This window comes from Candoia aspera, chromosome 8 (assembly GCF_035149785.1).
Source record: "Candoia aspera isolate rCanAsp1 chromosome 8, rCanAsp1.hap2, whole genome shotgun sequence".
Taxonomy (NCBI): domain Eukaryota; kingdom Metazoa; phylum Chordata; class Lepidosauria; order Squamata; family Boidae; genus Candoia; species Candoia aspera.
The window spans coordinates 78,691,905-78,709,326 of record NC_086160.1 but is presented as its reverse complement, the minus strand read 5'-3'; the positions used below and the strand labels follow the sequence as shown (position 1 = coordinate 78,709,326).

Below are 17,422 nucleotides of genomic sequence, written 5' to 3'. Positions count from 1 at the left end.
TTGGCTGGAACGACGAGTCAAGGCTTGGAAATGGAGGCAAAGCTGGTTGTGGCTGTAGCAGCAAAACTAGGCTTGAAACTGGAAGCAAGACTGGACCAAACAGGAGCAGCAAGGCAAGGCTTGGAGCTAGAAACACAACAGGACTTGGCTGGAGCGACAAAACAAGGCTTGGCACTGGAAGCAGGACCGAACTTGGCTGGAGCAGCAAGGCAAGGCTCGGAATTGGATGTGAGGCTGTGATCTGCTGGATGGGCAAGGCTGGACTCGATCGGAGTGACATGTAGAGGGAGCAGATCCATGACAGTAGGAGAAGCTGGCTCTGATTCCATAATGGCTACAGAGGAGGCTTCTGACTCCAGTAAGGACTCTTCCACAGAGGCTATGAGCTCAAAGGATCGGTTGTCTCCGGCAGCTTGCTCTTGGCACAGGTGCCTTTTTATTCACTCCTTTTCATGCCATTTTCCTTTAGCAGCCAATCGGGCTGCTTTTTCCTTCACAAGCTTCTCTGCTCTCCTCTCTCGAGCACTGATTGGAGGCTTCAAATCTCCCTCCAATTTGTCCAGTTTGTCCAATCAACATCTGCAATTTCTCCTGCTCTGTTGAGTCACTCGTGGTTTCTTTTTCCCCAAATCTCTCTGGATAAGTTTCATTTTTCCCTGTTTGCTCAAGAAAGGTTTCATTTTCAGAGTCAGACTCAGACCCAAACCTCACACCATCCTCTTCTCTGTCAATTTGTATCTCCAGGTAGTAGTTCACCTTCCCAAGGCATTTCACCTCTACTTCCATGTTCAAATTGGATACAATTTCATTAATGTCCCTTTGATCCTCATAACAGAGAATCAAATTGTCCACAAATGTCAGAATGAACACATCTCTGCCATTCTTGTCTCATGTGTAAAGGCAGGGATCGGCTTTGCCTTGCGTGAAACCTTGCTTTATTAGCATCTGGTTTAATTTCACATTCCAGGCCCTGGCTGCTTGTTTCAGCCCATACTGTAGATCCCCTTCTGAAGCTTACACACAAAATGCCAGTTCTTTGGATCAGTGAACCCTTCAGGTTGTTGCATGTACAACTCCTCCTGAATTTCTCCATGCAAGAACACTGTCTTAATGTCTATATGTTCCACTTGCATGTTTCTGCTTGCAGCTAGACTTAAAAGAAGTCAAATTGTTGTGTGGATCACAACAGGTACAAAAGTTTGGTCATAATCTTCCCCATACTTTTGTGAATAGCCCTTGGCTACCAGTCTAGCTTTGTATCTTTGGACTTCTCCCTTCTCATTCTGTTTGGCCTTAAAGACCCATTTGCAACCAATTGACTTTTTGTCAACAGGTAACTTTGTGAGTGTCCAGGTGTTGTTGTGTTGCAGATCCTCAAACTCCTCTTGTGCTACTTTCCTCCACTTACTTGCTTCAGCTGGTGGCAGCTGCTGCACGTCCTTCCATGATGCAGGCTCTTTTGGCAATGCCACCCCTGCAAGGTAGGACAGTCACTTAGCTGGAACTCCCTTGCTGGCTCACGATGAGCGTCTCAGGTCCAGAACAGAACTCAGGTCTGGATCGTACTGCATCTCTGCCCCTTCTGTTCCTCCTGGTTCCTCATCATCTGAGCGAGGTGGGGTCTCTGTCTCAATCTCCTCTCTGGGTATGCCTGCTCACTGCATCTGGAAACACTGGGTAAGGTACTTGGACAAGTCATCATCACCTCCCCCTTCTGCAGTGCTATTGGTTAGAGGATTTTTATTTGGCTCTGTTCCTTTTGTTGGTAATCTACTTTGTAGGTAGATAGCTGTCATTGCTACTTCCCATCTGTTGTCCCCAACAGATGCCTGAATTGGCCACACACAGCTCGGTGTGAATTAGCTCCAAGGGCTGCTTGGAGCGCCTGGTGCTTTGTTCTGAAATTGCAGGCCTAGTGGCCTTTCCTTGCATGCAGGTTTTGTGCCTTGCATCAGTCTTACCACAGTCCTTGACTTCCAAATTGCTTGTCAATCCATTTTTCTTCATTTGAAGAATTACATTTGAATCTCTATGACCAAACTGTCTGCGCCTCAGGGTGGCACTGTCGTCCTCCTTTCCTTGGTGACTAGCCATGCATGTCATATCTGGCCTCTCACAGTTGAGAAAAAATTAGTCCTTGATCTAGGAATCCCATTAAAAAGACACCTTTTTGATCCATTATTTCACATTTGTTGCCTTTAAATCGAAGAGTATGCCCCTTCTTCATGACAGCAAGTGCACTAATCAGGTTCATTCTCAAATCTGGAACATATAAAATATTAGTCGCAATCAAATCCCTCTGGGTAGCACCATTTCCACACCTTAGGAGGGCACACCCCTCCCCTTCCACTGGGATTGTTCTTCCATCAGCCAAACCAATTTCTTCCTTTGAACTTGGGTTCAATTCAATAAAGAAATCTCGATCCATACTGCTTGTTGTTGTTGTTAGTTGCTGTCAAGTTGTTTACAGCCCATGGTGACCCTATGTATAACAGAACAAAATGCTGTTCGATCTTGTGCTGTATGCCTGATTGTTCCAATGGTTGCATCCATTGTTGCAGTAACTGTATCAATCCATCATATTGAGGGTCCTCTGCTTTTCCGCTGGCCGACTTTACCAAACATGATGTCCTTTTCAAGTGATCAGTCTTTCCTGATAATGTGTCCAAAGTATGAGAGTCTAAGCCTAGTTATCTTTGCCTCTAGGGAACATTCTGGTTGTATTTCTTCTAAAACTGATTTGTTTGTTCTTCTGGCAGTCCACGGTGTTTTCAATAATCTTCGCCAACACCACAATTTGAATACATCAATTCTTCTTCTATCTTCCTTTTTTAATGTCCAGCTTTCACAGGCATATGTGGCCATTGAGAAGACCATGGCATGAGTCAGGTGCACCTTTGTTTTTAAACTGACATCTTTACTTCTGAAAACTTTAGAAAGGTCTTTGGCGGCAGATTTTCCCAGCGCAATACATCATTTGATTTCTTGATTACTACTTCCCTTGGCATTGATTGTTGATCTGAGTAGACTGAAATTGTTGATGACTTCAATTTCTTCTCCATTTATTGTGACATTGTTTATTGGTCCATTTGTGAGTATCTTCGTCTTCTTCAGATTCAGGTGTAGTCCGTATTGCTGACTACAGTCTTTGATCTTCATCAGCAAGTACTTCAAGTCTTCTTCACTTCCAGCAAGCAAAGTTGTATCATCTGCATATCGTAGGTTGTTAATGAGTCTTCCACCAATTCTGATGTTGCATACTGCAACCACTGTCTATTATAAAAGAAGAGCAACTTTTATTAATGGCTGAAAATGCAAGAAGAGTAATTTCTGGAGCCTTTTCTCTGCTGGTTTTCTGATCTGCCTTCCTGGCCCAACAATTTTTCTTTATGTGCCCACTATTTATTTATTTATATTTCAAATTTCTATTGCCACCCTTCTCCCCCAAAAGGGAGGAGGTTTACAGTAAAATAAACAATTAAAACCATAAAACATAAATTACAGTACAAATCATCATTATAAATAGATAAATATAAAATCCATGTGGTGAAAAGCTCTCATTCAATAGGAAGGGCACTATGGCGCCAGCCACCCCCAGGAAGAACTATTGCCCTTCCCATCCCAAGCAAGGCAACAGAACCAGGTTTTCATATTCTTCTGGAAGGCCACAAAAATGTCACTTGATGGGTTTGTCTTTGAATCACTCCTCTGTTTCTGACCACCATCTTTGTCCTGAGGCACATTTGAAAAATAGTCTGCCTCATGATGGGTCTGCTTGGAATTTCTATAGGAGGTCTGCCTGCTATGCTCAGACTTTAATTCTTGAATTAATTCTGATAGGGGTTGTCTTGATCCCTTATAACTTGCATCAAAGCTTGAATAACTCTCAGGTAAAGTTCCTAATAGAAATACAACGAATTCTGTTATCCAGAGTCACATCATTACAAGCAAGCTCGTACAATAATAACTGAACTTTGGAAATAGTTCATTGATGTCTGCATTTGGTTGCAGTTTTACATTGGATAATTCTCTCACCAAATTAACAAGTTGGGAATCTCCTCCTTCCCCAAAGAGTTTAAACATCGTTCCTTTTGCAGTTTCTCTGTGCTGGATCTGTACCAACATTGATCCATTTAAGGAATTCATGATTAGTCCTTGGAGTTTCAGGTCACTGGTTGCCCAGTTTGCATAGACTTCTGAATCTGAATTAGGAGGATCTTCCTTCAAAATATTATACAGATTCAGAATCTTTGCCTGCCTTTCCACCCAAATTTTCCAGGGATAAAACTCTTTGGATTTGAGTTTAAAAATTACCGGCTTGTAAGGCTGGTTGTTAGACATTGTTAGCCATTTTGTCTAAGCAAAATATTTAAAAATCACTTCAAAAAGAAAAAAAAATCATCTCTTCATGCTTAAGGCTATTTCCTTGTGCAAGATAACCTCCTGAGTATTTTTCACTGAGTATTCTCTCAAAAACAACAATGCTCATGCAAAAACAAAACAAGCCCAAAAAGAAAATTTCTCTTTCTGTAAAAGGATGGGCCCATAACCCTATGAAGCCATTAGTAGACAGCTAGGACCACTGAATGGAGCAGAGCTTAACACAGTGAAAGATGTGCACAGAAAAAAGAATATTATCTAAAATAGCTTTAATGAGCATGTTAAAGAAATATAGGTTATTAATCTTACACACCTAGCCCTCCCAAGCATAAAGAATCACACACTTAGACAAAGTAGGTTCAAAAAGTAAGTAAAAAGAGTCTTACTGGTTTTTTATTCTTGGTCTAGTTACATTTCCATTCAAAAAAGATGAAATCTTTGTTCTTCTTTTGTCCCTAAACTTAATTTACCCTTAACCCTCATTGATGCTAAGGGCTGCATGGAGAAAAAGGGGAAAATCCTTCTTTTCTTAGGCCCATGCATGTGGCCAAGATGGAGGGAGCTCCAGCTGCATGCTCCTTCTCAGACAGTGGAAGGAGGAAGAAAGAGGAAGTGGGAGGGACAACAAACAGTTTCCTCAAGAAGCACAGAGAGTTGCATCATGGGACAAACTCATTTATATGCTAATGAGGCATGCCAATTTGCCAGGACCTCCAACACCAATGCTGTGTTCTGGACCTCTGTGCTCAGACCCAGGCCATAAACAGGAAACCCATCAAGACCCTGGCTGTCAGCTGCTGCTTCTTAATGCCAGGTTGGTTAACAACAAGGCCCCCCCTTATATGTGATCTGATCATCAAGGAGGGGGCAGACCTGGCATGTGCCACTGAGACCTGCCTGGGCCCTGAAGGTGGGGTGCCCCTTTCAGAAATGTGCCCTGCCAGGTTCACAGTATGGCACCAGCCAAGACCCCAGGGTAGGGGAGGAGGGGTGGCTGTTGTCATCTGGGAATCTCTGATGGCCTTCAGAGATGCTGCTCCACAAGTGGCCAGTTGTGAGACCCTGTTATTCAAGTTGGGTTCCCGAGAAGAGTTGGGAGTGTTGCTACTGTACCAGCCTTCCTGCTGCATGGCAACCTCCCTGCCTGAGCTGCTCGAGGCCATCTCGGGGTTGGTGGGGGAGTTCCCCAGATGTATGTTTCTGTGGAACTTCAACCTGCCATCCCTGGGGTGTGCCTTGGAGGCGGCTCGGGAGTTCATGGTCACCATGGCGGCCATGGGCCAGTCCCAGATTATTTGGGACCCAACTCGAGACAGTGGTGTCACTCCAGACCTGGTTTTCTTGTCAGAGCAGTGGCATGTGATCTGACTGGAGAGTTACAGCTGTCCCCATTGTCATGGTCACATCATGCCCTGCTGGCCTTGAGATTCTCCTATGCTGCCCCCCTCTGCAGGGAGGTGGGACCCATTTGATTGGTCCACCCCTGGTGACTGATGGACCAGTAGGGTTTCAGAGGGAGCTGGGGGTTATACCCAAGGATCTGCTGCACAGTCCAGTGGAGGCCCTGGCTGCCACCTGGAATAGGAAGGCAGCCGGAGCCTTGGGCAGGATTGTGCCTGTGTGACCTCTCTTGCCCCATCAAACTTGATGCTCACCATGGTTTACGGAGGAGCTGAGGGTTCTGAAGAGGATTAAGAGACATCTAGAATGCCACTGGAAGAAGAAACGGACCAAACCAGCCGAACACAAGCTAGAGCCACTGTTAAGGCCTACCTTGTGGCAGTTAGAGCATCGAAATGTCAATATTTCTCCACTCTTATTGCATCTGCAGAATGCCACCCAGAGACCCTGTTTAAGGTCACTCAATCCCTTTTGGGAAAGGTGGTCTCAGTGACCCACCTTCATGGCTGTGCAGAGGAATATTCAGGGCATCTGGAGGATAAAATCACTTGGATCCATTCCAAGTTGGATGCCAAACATGTAGCAGTGTCTGAGGAGATGCCTGGAGAACGTACTTACCATGTTATCTGGGAACTGTTTGATCCTGTTGGGCCTGACGAAGTGGACAGGGTTCTTGGGTCTGTAAACACCACCACTTGTCAACTAGATCCCTGTCCCTCCTGGCCAGTGAAGGCAGCTCAGGAGGTGATGTGTGGGTGGGTCCAGGCGATGTGAATTCATCCTTAGGGAAGGGAGTGGTTCCAGTGGCCTTTAAAGAGGTGCTGGTGCACCCCCTCCTCAAGAAACCATCACTGGACCCTACTATTCTGGACAATTTTCATCCAGACTCCCACCTTCCCTTTTTATGGAAGGTGGTTGAGAAAGTGGTGGCATTGTTGCTCCAGAGGATCCTGGATGAAATGGATTATCTGGACCCCTTTCAGTCAGGTTTCAGGCCCTGATATGGGACAGAAACAGCTTTGGTCACAGTTATGGATGATCGCTGGTGAGAGCAGGATGGGGGTAGTGCACCCATCCTGGCTCTCCTTGACCTCTCAGCAGCTTTCAATACCATCAACCATGGTACCCTTTTCGGTTGGCTCAGGGAGTTCGGGGTGGATGGCATGGTTTTGCACTCGTTCACCTCCTTCCTCCAGGGCCGGTCTCAATCAGTGTTGATAAGGAGCAAGAGATCTGGCCTGCAGCCCCTCCTTTGTGGAGTGCTGCAGGGCTTGGTACTCTCTCTGCTCCTTTTTAATATCTACATGAAACTGCTGGATGAGATCATCTGTCATTAGGGGACAAGGTATCATCAATATGCCGATGATACTCAATTATACATTTCCATCCCAAGTGAAGTAAGTGATGCTGTGACCATCCTCTCTAGATGCCTGGGGGCTGTGGGGGTCTGGATGGGGAACAACAGGCTTTAGCTGAACCTTGGTAAGACAGAGTGGCTGTGGGTTGGGGATCATCTGTATCCAGGAACTTACCATCTTTGGCTCTGGATGGGGTTGCACTGCCCAAGTCAGATCCAGTGCATAATCTGGGGGTCCTCCTGGACTCATGGCTCCTGCTCAAAGAGCAGGTGGCAGTTGTGGCCAGAAGGGCCTTTGCGCAACTCTATGTTGTGCACCAGCTACGCCCTTTCCTGGATCAGGAGTCCCTCCAAACAGTCACTCATGCCCTGGTCATCTCCCATATAGACTACTGCAATGCACTCTACATGGGGCTACCCTTGAAGAGTATCCAGAAGCTACAGCTGGTGCAAAATGCGGCCCCGTGAGCAGTCTTAGGAGCCCCTAGAAAGGCACATATAATACCGTTGCTGCACAAGCTGCATTGGGTGCTGGTTTGCTTCTGGGTCCAATTCAAGGTGTTGGTTATTACCTATAAAGCCCTACATGGCATGGGTCCAGGTTACCTGAGGAACCACCTCACCCTCGCTACATCGACCCATCCCACCCAGTCAGGCGGAGAGGGCATGACCCTGTCCATGAGGGATTGCCAATTGGCAGTGTCCAGGAGGAAGCCCTTCTCTGCCGTGGCACCCGCTCTCTGGAACAAGCTACCCCCGGGGGTAAGACAGGCCCCCACTCTCCCGGCCTTTCGAAAGGGGGTAAAAACTTGGCTATGACACCCTGGCCTGGGATGGGAGGGCGACAGCTCTTCATGGGGTGGTTGGCCCTGTGAGGATGCCAGGATAAGACCTCATTGCCCATTTTGAATTTTATATTTTATATTCGATTTTTATATTGTATTTATATGTTTTTATATTATTTTTATTCTATGTAAGCTGCCCAGAGTCATTGTGTACGAGAGGGGTGGCAGAGAAATTTAATAATAAATAAAATGTATTATCAAATTATATATTATGACTATAGCTTTATTTTAGTCATTTATTTATCATATTTATATAGCTGCCCATCTCACATAAAAGTGACTGTGTGGCTTTCTCACAATTTACTAAGGATTTATCAAAAACAAATATTAAGAGACTGATCACATTTTTGATTAGGTAGTCTTTTTAGTAGATTATTGGAAAGCTGTAGACATTATCTTGATTTCAGCAAAGCATTTGACAAAGTAGATATTGTTGGTTAGATCGCAGGTGACAAGCAGGAAGAGTGTTTATCCTAGAGCCTGGAATCAGAAGCAAAGATAGATACTTGTCAAGCAAGGCTTCAAATAGCTCCTATACAGAGCCCCAGTGACAAGGCCAGACATCACTGACATAATCAGAATCCTGTGCTGGAAAATGAGTGTACCAACAAAAGGAGATGAATTGGAGTCAAGAGTGTGGGCAGATACCTAAAGAATATGGCACCTTCAGATCTCAGACTGCCAGTGAACAGCAAGCCCAAACTGCTAGGCTACCTGAATGCTGACTGAGCAGAAGACAGGACCGACTGTAAGTCAAGCATGGACAGGTGTAGCTGCTGGAGATGGAGTACTCAGTTGGGTGAACGAAAAACAGTCAGCTGTTGCCCTGTCCCCCAAAGCAGAGTTTTGCAGCACAAGCATGCCAAAAGTTCCAAATTTGGTGAATATAACTTAACAGGATATCAGCATCTTTAAACCAATGTCATTTGAAGGACCGGATTCAGCATAGTAATAATATCCAATCAAAATGGAACTAACAATGGACATGACCAAAGCATATGGACAAGTGTACCTCCACATTTATTCTGTCTCCAATATAAGAAAAACAATAACCAACCTTTTGCTGAGGAATCCAATGAATCTGATTTTTTCTTGCATTAACCTTGTTTTTAGATAATAAATATATTGAGTTTCTCAAGACATGAGACCATTGGTCTGTAGTATAGGAAACTTCCATTCTCTATTCCAAATTTCTTGTGTATTAGCCAAATTTATTTTGTGCAAAATTTCTTAATCGGTAACTTTGGATTGTTGTTCAACCTCTATAAAACCCTTTTATAATACCTTCAAAGCTACCAGGCAGCCTAAGCATCAGGACCAAACAAGGGACATAGCAAATGCCTTAACAGTGCATACTGCCATTCAGCTGCTTTGGTAAATTATACTTATTTTGTAAACTTTCAAAGGTTTTTGAAGTACTTTTAATAATTGTATTATGAATAATTCACTGAGTAAGAGTAACCATCCCATTTTTTTACCCATGTTTTCCAAAGAAGGTTTTTTCCCACCTTTTCTTAAGTAAGGGTTATTCAAAAGTGTCAATTTCTAATGAGAAATTTGGTCAAAAATTTATTTTTTTTACTCAATAATGCCCCAATATGTTTAACTGTCTTTAGTATTGGAAATACCAGAAAGTTCCCACTATAGTTGAAGCCAAATTTTCTTGCCAGGATTTCAAGATAGCCAAATATAACTCTGTAATTGGACTCATAATCAGTATCATTTTCATCCCAATACATCAGAGAATTTTTTGATAGTAATTTTATTGAAGATTACAATTTACAACAATACAAACTAATACAAACTATAAAAGAATACAAAGAAAAATAGAAGGTGCAGAAAAGAAAAAATAGAAAAGAAATAAAAAATAAGAATATAGAAAAAGAAAAGAAATAGACAAAGAAGTGATTTTCTCCTACATCACAAGTATCAACAATGGTAATAACTTACCACCTTCTCTTAAAATACAACAAATGATCCCTTCTTCCCATATCCCGTATCTTATCTATAAACCAATCCACAAAACCTTGTCATTTTAGTCCTGATCAGCAAAAGTCCATTAGGGTTACCAGAGATAACAACATATCTATTTTAACCTTGATCAAATAAACCAACTTTATATTCCTTCCTTTTACTTCTAACAGTCTTGATCTTTAGTTCCTTTAAATAATAATGTCCTAGAAGTTGATTTCTTTTCACTTTTCCTTTGCCCCTTCTCACAAAATTCTTCAAAGCTTTTACAAGCCTGTTTTATAAATCCAATATAGGAGAATTATCCAGGTCACTCTCTTGGTTTGTTATTTGTATATCCCTTTTAATTATTAAGACATCAGCAGGTTTCTTTTGTATGTCCGGTGTAACATCTTCTTCCATGTCATTCTTGTAGCCTGTCATTTTTAAATCCACTTTCAAGTCAGTCTCAGTCATGTCAGGTAATACTTGTTGGTCTTCCATAGCATCTTTTAAACATATTTTTAGCCTATCTGCAGAGGCATACACTCTTAAAATTGTGGAGTCCTTGGAGCTCTCTGAGCCTTGTTGTTTTCTTGCAGACGTTTCATTGCCAGACTAGGCAACATCTTCAGTGCAAAGAGGGAGTGGGCCTTGCTCTCAGTTTATACTGTGGCTTGCCCTGCTTGTGTTGGTAGGGATGTTGTTCTCTCCTTGGGAGTTCTTTGATTGGGCTATTGTTTGCTCCTTTGGTTGATTGCCTGAGTTAATAGTTCCTTGATTAGGGTGTATTGTGCTGTTTGATGGTTCATCTGGTGTTAATCCTAGTGTTGATGTTTGCATATCTGGGTGTTGATTGTTGGCAAGGGAGTGTACTGGACTTTTGGCTTTTCTGTTGTCTCTTTTGAATGGTATGTAAATGTTGTTTACCTCTATGTGTCTGTTGATGGCTGCTTTGTCTGAGTGCCAGACTTTCAGGAATTCTCTGGCATTTTTGGATTTGGCTTGGTTTAGGATGCTCACGGTTTCCCAGTTGAAATTATGGTTGAGTCTGTCCATGTGTTGTGAGATTAAGGAGTTCTCATCATGTCTTCTGACTGCTAGTTGGTATTCATGGATGCGCTCTACTAGTCTTCTGCCCGTCTGTCCTACATAGTGGCTGTTACAGTCTTTGCACTGTATGTTGTAAATAACTCCTGTTTTTTCTTCCTGGTCTTTTGGGTTGCTTAACATGTTTCAAAGAGTTTTAGTTGGTTTATGTGTTACAGTGATGCCATGTGGTTGTAACAGTCTGTTGGTGGTTTCTGAGATGTTCCTGATGTATGGCAGTGTTATCCTTTTCATAGTTTCTATTGGTTGGGTTGTAGTGGGTTGGGTGGTGAGGCACTTTTTGATAAAGTTGAGCGGGTATCCATTTTGTTGGAAGATGCTGTATAGATGACCCCTACCAACACAAGCAGGGCAAGCCATGGTATATAAACTGAGAGCAAGGCCCACTCCCTCTTTGCACTGAAGATGTTGCCTAGCCTGGCAATGAAACCTCTGCAAGAAAACAACAAGGCTCAGAGAGCACCAAGGACTCCACAGTTCAACCCTGAGCTACGAATATTCACTTTGATTGGTACTCTTAAAATTAACTTCTGGATCTATTGTTCAAAAATATTGTTCAATATGTCCAATATTAAAACATTTTGCTTCATTCTGTATTTGTATGTTGAGTTTGAGCAGTCTTTTCCTTTCATTATAATCTTTAGTTCCTTCTAGTTCCCTCTAGTGTCCAATTTTTAAAGTCTTATTTTTTTTAAGAATTCAAAACAAAAGCATTTTCCCACAGGAAGGATTCTTTATAATTAATTCCAAAATCTTATTTCAAATTTATGTGGACCCTTAGTCCATTTGTAACTTCCTAAAACCAGAGTTTTAATCACCTTTTTTCTGTTTATTCCAGAAAAGAAAAATTATGTCCTTAAACATGTATTTAAAACTTCTTTCACTAAGGATTGAAGGAGACTCACCTGGTGCTATGAAATGTGTTGACCCAGAGATTCCTAATAGGTGAAAATCAGTTAACAAGCGATTTCTGAAAGCGATTAGAAAAGGAAGTATGCAAACCCAGTGTCCCTTTAAAGGCACCAACCACGGTTTGAGCAAGATGGCTATTCCCTCATCTCCCAGAGTTCTAAACCCACTGGAAATGGCTGTCTTGTGGTCTCCACATGGGGAGTAACTGTCTGGAGCACTTATGGGTGATCCCTCCTGATCTGGAGAGGAATTATAAAAAGCTGGTCTACTTGCTGGCTGTTCTTTCCATCGCAGTGATCAGCTCCACTTTTTACAGAGCTGTCTTCAGTTTGACATTTCTTCCCTGGAAGTCCCAATATATTAGAGAAATTGACAAATATGCCCAACTGCCAATCAAAGCGAATATTTGTATTTGGACTCCACATGCCCAACTGCATCATTTAAAATCAGCAAAACTTAAAGTCTACAGTTCCATATTACAACTGTAGGTTTGAAAGAGAGATTTAACTTGTCAAATTGTTTAATATATCTGAATAGAATCAACATAACCATCATTCTCAGCATCTCCCTCTTTGAGTCTTTGGAAGCAATATTCATTTCCTTCCTCGCCAACTCATAGGTATTTTCACACCACCGTTTAACATCCTTCTTTATCTGGTATTTTTAGCTTGAAATACTGTTATTTATTTCTTTGATTTATAAGCTACTTAATCATAAACTATTTAAGGCAATGTACAGAAATTTAATACTCTAGGAAATAAAGCCAGACTGCTCACTTGAGGGAACGATATTAAAGGCAAAACTGAAATACTGAAAAACTGAAATTTAAAGATGTCATTGTTGTTTATTCGTTCAGTCGCTTCCGACTCTTCGTGACTTCATCGACCAGCCCACGCCAGAGCTTCCTGTCAGTCGTCAACACCCCCAGCTCCCCCAGCTCCCCCAGGGATGAGTACGTCACCTCTAGAATATCATCCATCCATCTTGCCCTTGGTCGGCCCCTCTTCCTTTTGCCCTCCACTCTCCCCAGCATCAGCACCTTCTCCAGGGTGTCCTGTCTTCTCATGATGTGGCCAAAGTATTTCAGTTTTGCCTTTAATATCATTCCCTCAAGTGAGCAGTCTGGCTTTATTTCCTGGAGGATGGACTGGTTTGATCTTCTGGCAGTCCAAGGCACTCTCAGAATTTTCCTCCAACACCATAGTTCAAAAGCATCTATCTTCCTTCTCTCAGCCTTCCTTATGGTCCAGCTCTCACAGCCATATGTTACTACGGGGAACACCATTGCTTTAACTATGTGGACCTTTGTTGTCAGTGTGATGTCGCTGCTCTTAACCATTTTATCGAGATTTGTCATTGCTCTTCTCCCAAGGATTAAGCGTCTTCTGATTTCCTGACTGCAGTCAGCATCTGCAGTAATCTTTGCACCTAGAAATACAAAGTCTTTCACTGCTTCTACATTTTCTCCCTCTATTTGCCAGTTATCAATCAAGCTGGTTGCCATAATCTTGGTTTTTTTTTAGGTTTAGCTGCAAGCCAGCTTTTGCACTTTCTTCTTTCACCTTCATCATAAGGCTCCTCAGTTCCTCTTCGCTTTCAGCCATCAAAGTGGTATCATCTGCATATCTGAGATTGTTAATGTTTCCTCCAGCGATTTTAACTCCAGTCTTGGATTCCTCACGCCCAGCATGTCGCATGATGTGTTCTGTGTACAAGTTGAATAGGTAGGGTGAGAGTATACAGCCCTGCCGTACTCCTTTCCCAATCTTAAACCAGTCTGTTGTTCCGTGGTCTGTTCTTACTGTTGCTACTTGGTCGTTATACAGATTCTTCAGGAGGCGTACAAGATGACTTGGTATCCCCATACCGCTAAGGACTTGCCACAATTTGTTATGGTCCACACAGTCAAAGGCTTTAGAATAGTCAATAAAACAGAAATAGATATTTTTCTGAAACTCCCTGGCTTTTTCCATTATCCAGTGGATATTGGCAATTTGGTCCCTAGTTCCTCTGCCTTTTCTAAACCCAGCTTGTGCATCTGGCAATTCTCGCTCCATGAATTGCTGAAGTCTACCTTGCAGGATCTTGAGCATTACCTTACTGGCATGTGAAATGAGTGCCACTGTTCGATAGTTTGAACATTCTTTAGTGTTTCCCTTTTTTGGTATGGGGATAGAAGTTGATTTTTTCCAATCTGATGGCCATTCCTGTGTTTTCCAAATTTGCTGGCATATACCATGCATTACCTTGACAGCATCATCTTGCAAGATTTTGAACAGTTCAGCTGGGATGCCGTTGTCTCCTGCTGCCTTGTTATTGGCAATGCTTCTTAAGGTCCACCCAACCTCACTCTTCAGGATGTCTGGCTCTAGCTCACTGACCACACCATCAAAGCTATCCCCAATATTGTTATCCTTCCTATACAGGTCTTCCGTATATTCTTGCCACCTTTTCTTGATCTCTTCTTCTTCTGTTAGGAAGATGTCATACAAAAACAAAAAGAATAAAACCAATAAACATACCACTTCAGGGAAATATAAAAAGAATTTTTAAATCGTATCATATCACCCGTGCAGTTCACAAATCACACTAGCCCAAGGCCTACTGGAAGAACGAGTTTTTGAAGTTCAAAAAAAAAACAAATAAAAACAACAAATAAATAATTGATTGGATGATGCCCAGCTGCTGTGTTTTATTCTTATTTTTATATTGTGTATTTTATGGTTTGTATTTATTGTAAGCTGCCTAGAGTCATGAATGTGAGATGAGCAGTTATATAAATTGAATAAATAAACAAAAGAAAGCTCTCCTAAAAGACGGTAGGGTTAGGACCATGCAGACCTTGGGGGAGGGTTCTATTCCTACCAAACAAGATATTTTCCTAAGAATAATTATTTGCTGAGAGCTTGAGCAAAAGACCAAAAGACCGTTTTATGTGTTTCCATAGATAGTTTATTACCAGTTGGCAGTTTTGGAGTAGTTACTACACTGCTGCACCATCTGGCTAACAGCTGTGAGTGGCTCACAAGTTCACGTTGCCTGTGTCCTTGCTGGAACAGACCCTAGGGCTAGGGTTAGGGTTAAGAGAGTTAGGGTTAGGAAACTTTTTATTAGGAAATTTTTTATTTGTTAAAAACCATTAGCGTTAGGGTTAGGGTTAGGGTCCCACTGAGTACTGCCATGCATTTCCAGTGGAGTTGGTACCCTAAAACTGGAAGCACGCTTCCCTCCCTGCCCTGTTATTGAGGAGACTTCCAATCAGCCTTTCCCTGCTGGAAACCACTGCAAGATCAGCCCCCTATATCTATGGGCTCTCCCTCCAAGAGAAGCAGACCGCCTGCTTAGCTTCTCCTAACTGCTGGTTCCTCCTCTGTAGGGCATTGCTGCTGCTTGTGGCTTGGTTGCCTCTCGCCACCTTGATGAAGTTTTTAAAGTGCTGGAAGATTTTGGCAAGACTCTTTCAACCACAGAGGCCCTTGTATCAATAACCAGCCAGGTAAAGTTAGAAAACATCAAATCAGTTTGCAGGATATCATTAATTCTCTTTTTTTCTCAAAACTTGACCAGACTTGTTGGGAGATATCAGTGTCGGTACGGAATACTTGTTTTCATAAGATTAGTTCATTCCTGGAGTGCCAAACAGGAGCGATTGTGTTAACCATGATCCTGCTGAAGTTGACTCTCTCCCTGCACTTACTGTAATGCCTCCTCCATTCCCTTGGGCGAAATTGCTTGACTTGAATTGGTTCTCCTGCCCTCCATCTGGGCACAGATTCCCCACGGCACGAGGGGTGGGAATACGCTTCCTCGGTAGCTGCGTTGCCAGGAGGAGTTGATGGATGGGCTTTGGCTTCCCCCCCACAGTTCTGCCAACGGAACACGCTCCTGCTGTGCTATGGACGAGTGGCTCTGGGGATCAAGGAGGAGGTCCTCATGCGAGTGGAGCTCATTATCGCCAAGCTGATCGAGTACTTCATTATCAATCCTTCGGTACTGGGCACCATTTTCAGACTTTACACCAGGGCGCCCTTATCCAAAAGACAAGGGGGAAAGAGAGCTTGTCAGGGCAAAAATCAGCCCTGCCCAGCCCAGCCAGGGCAAGCAAGAGATTCTCATGCTGAGCAGGGCATTCGTGGTGCACCTTGGGGACCATTTGTTGGCCAAGATGTGGTTTCTGGATTTGGGGTTTGCTTGGTTTTTAGCCTGGGTAAGACTTCCTCTTAATAATGGACAGCTGAAGGCAGCAAACCTGGCTGCTTTGTCGCTTGATATGGACACCAGATCATTTAAAGGAATGCAGGTTTTGGAGACAACTGGCCATGTCTTGCTTGGTTGCTCCTCCTGGGCTGGCCTCCTCACTGCAGAGCAGGCAGAAAGTGGGTGAACCACGGACCTGGCAGGCCCACAGGCCCATCTGCTGCATCAGGAAACCTCCAGTTCTCTCAGTGTGCCCTTAGCATGCATTTGGTATAATGAATCCCTTCCTGGGGGCAGGAACAGTAAGGAAAAGTTGGGAACAGGAGTAGAAAAGCCTCCTCCTTCCTCTTAGCCATCTGCCAGCCTGATGACACAGCCATGCAGGGGGGCCAACCCCTCCACCACAGTCACCTCCCCAGACCCACAAGGTTCCTCTGCAGCAAGGGGCAAAGGCCAACAGTTTTTGTGCAACAAAGGTCCCTTGGATTAGCCCTCCAGGGTTCCCCAGCCAGCAGGGCCCCTTTGAAGAATCCCGAAAGTCAACTGTGCTTCTGGAGGGACCACGGCTGGGAGGTGCTGGGCTTGGCTGGGTGACTCCATGTGCCTGATTTAGCTCCTGGTCAGGCTTTTCCCTTTTCCGCTCTTGGACATAGGACCTGAATCTGAAGAAGAGCTTTTTGATTGCTGTGCTCATGCTCCTTGAAGCCATCACGGCCACGGGGAAAGCCGGGGCAATACGGCTGCACCTGAAAGCACGCCTTGTGGAGTGCCTGATAGTAAGTGGGCTGCCTTGACTTCCTGCTGAGGACTCACCCTAGGTGGCTTTATCCAACCCAGGGCCACTAGATGGACCTCCTTAATGGGGTGACCTGTAAAGTACCCCACCTCCCCAATCTGGTGGGTTGGGCAGATGTAACTGGGAAAAGGTGGTCCTTCAAATAACTTGGGCCCAAGCCATGTAGGGCTTTAAATTGGAATTGGACCTGGAAGCAAATCGGCAACCAATGCAGCTCCCACAAGAGAGATGACACATGTGCAAACCTGGACTTGCAAAAAACCATTTGGGCTGCCACAGCTTGAAACAACTGAAACTTCTGAATACTTTTCAAGGGCAGCTCCATGTAGAGCGTATTACAATAGTTAAGACAGGAGGTCAGGAGGGTGTGGGTGACTGTGAGCAGGGCCTGTTGGTCCAGGAAAGGGTGTAACTGGTGCAGCACTCGTAGTTGCACAAAGGCCTTCCTGGCCTTTATGTGGCAGAACATGGAAG

At 43.7% G+C, this 17,422-nt stretch overlaps 1 protein-coding gene across 1 annotated transcript in view; it reads left to right on the top strand.

Annotated features, from left to right (window-relative positions):
- Nucleotides 1–17,422, top strand: part of LOC134502423 (maestro heat-like repeat family member 5) — a 94,525-nt gene that overhangs the window by 27,060 nt on the left and 50,043 nt on the right. Inside the window, exons 10-12 of the mRNA XM_063310763.1 lie at nucleotides 15,332–15,451; nucleotides 15,820–15,945; nucleotides 16,806–16,928. Of these exons, the coding sequence (XP_063166833.1) occupies nucleotides 15,332–15,451; nucleotides 15,820–15,945; nucleotides 16,806–16,928 (369 nt within the window). The remainder of the gene's footprint in view (nucleotides 1–15,331; nucleotides 15,452–15,819; nucleotides 15,946–16,805; nucleotides 16,929–17,422) is intronic.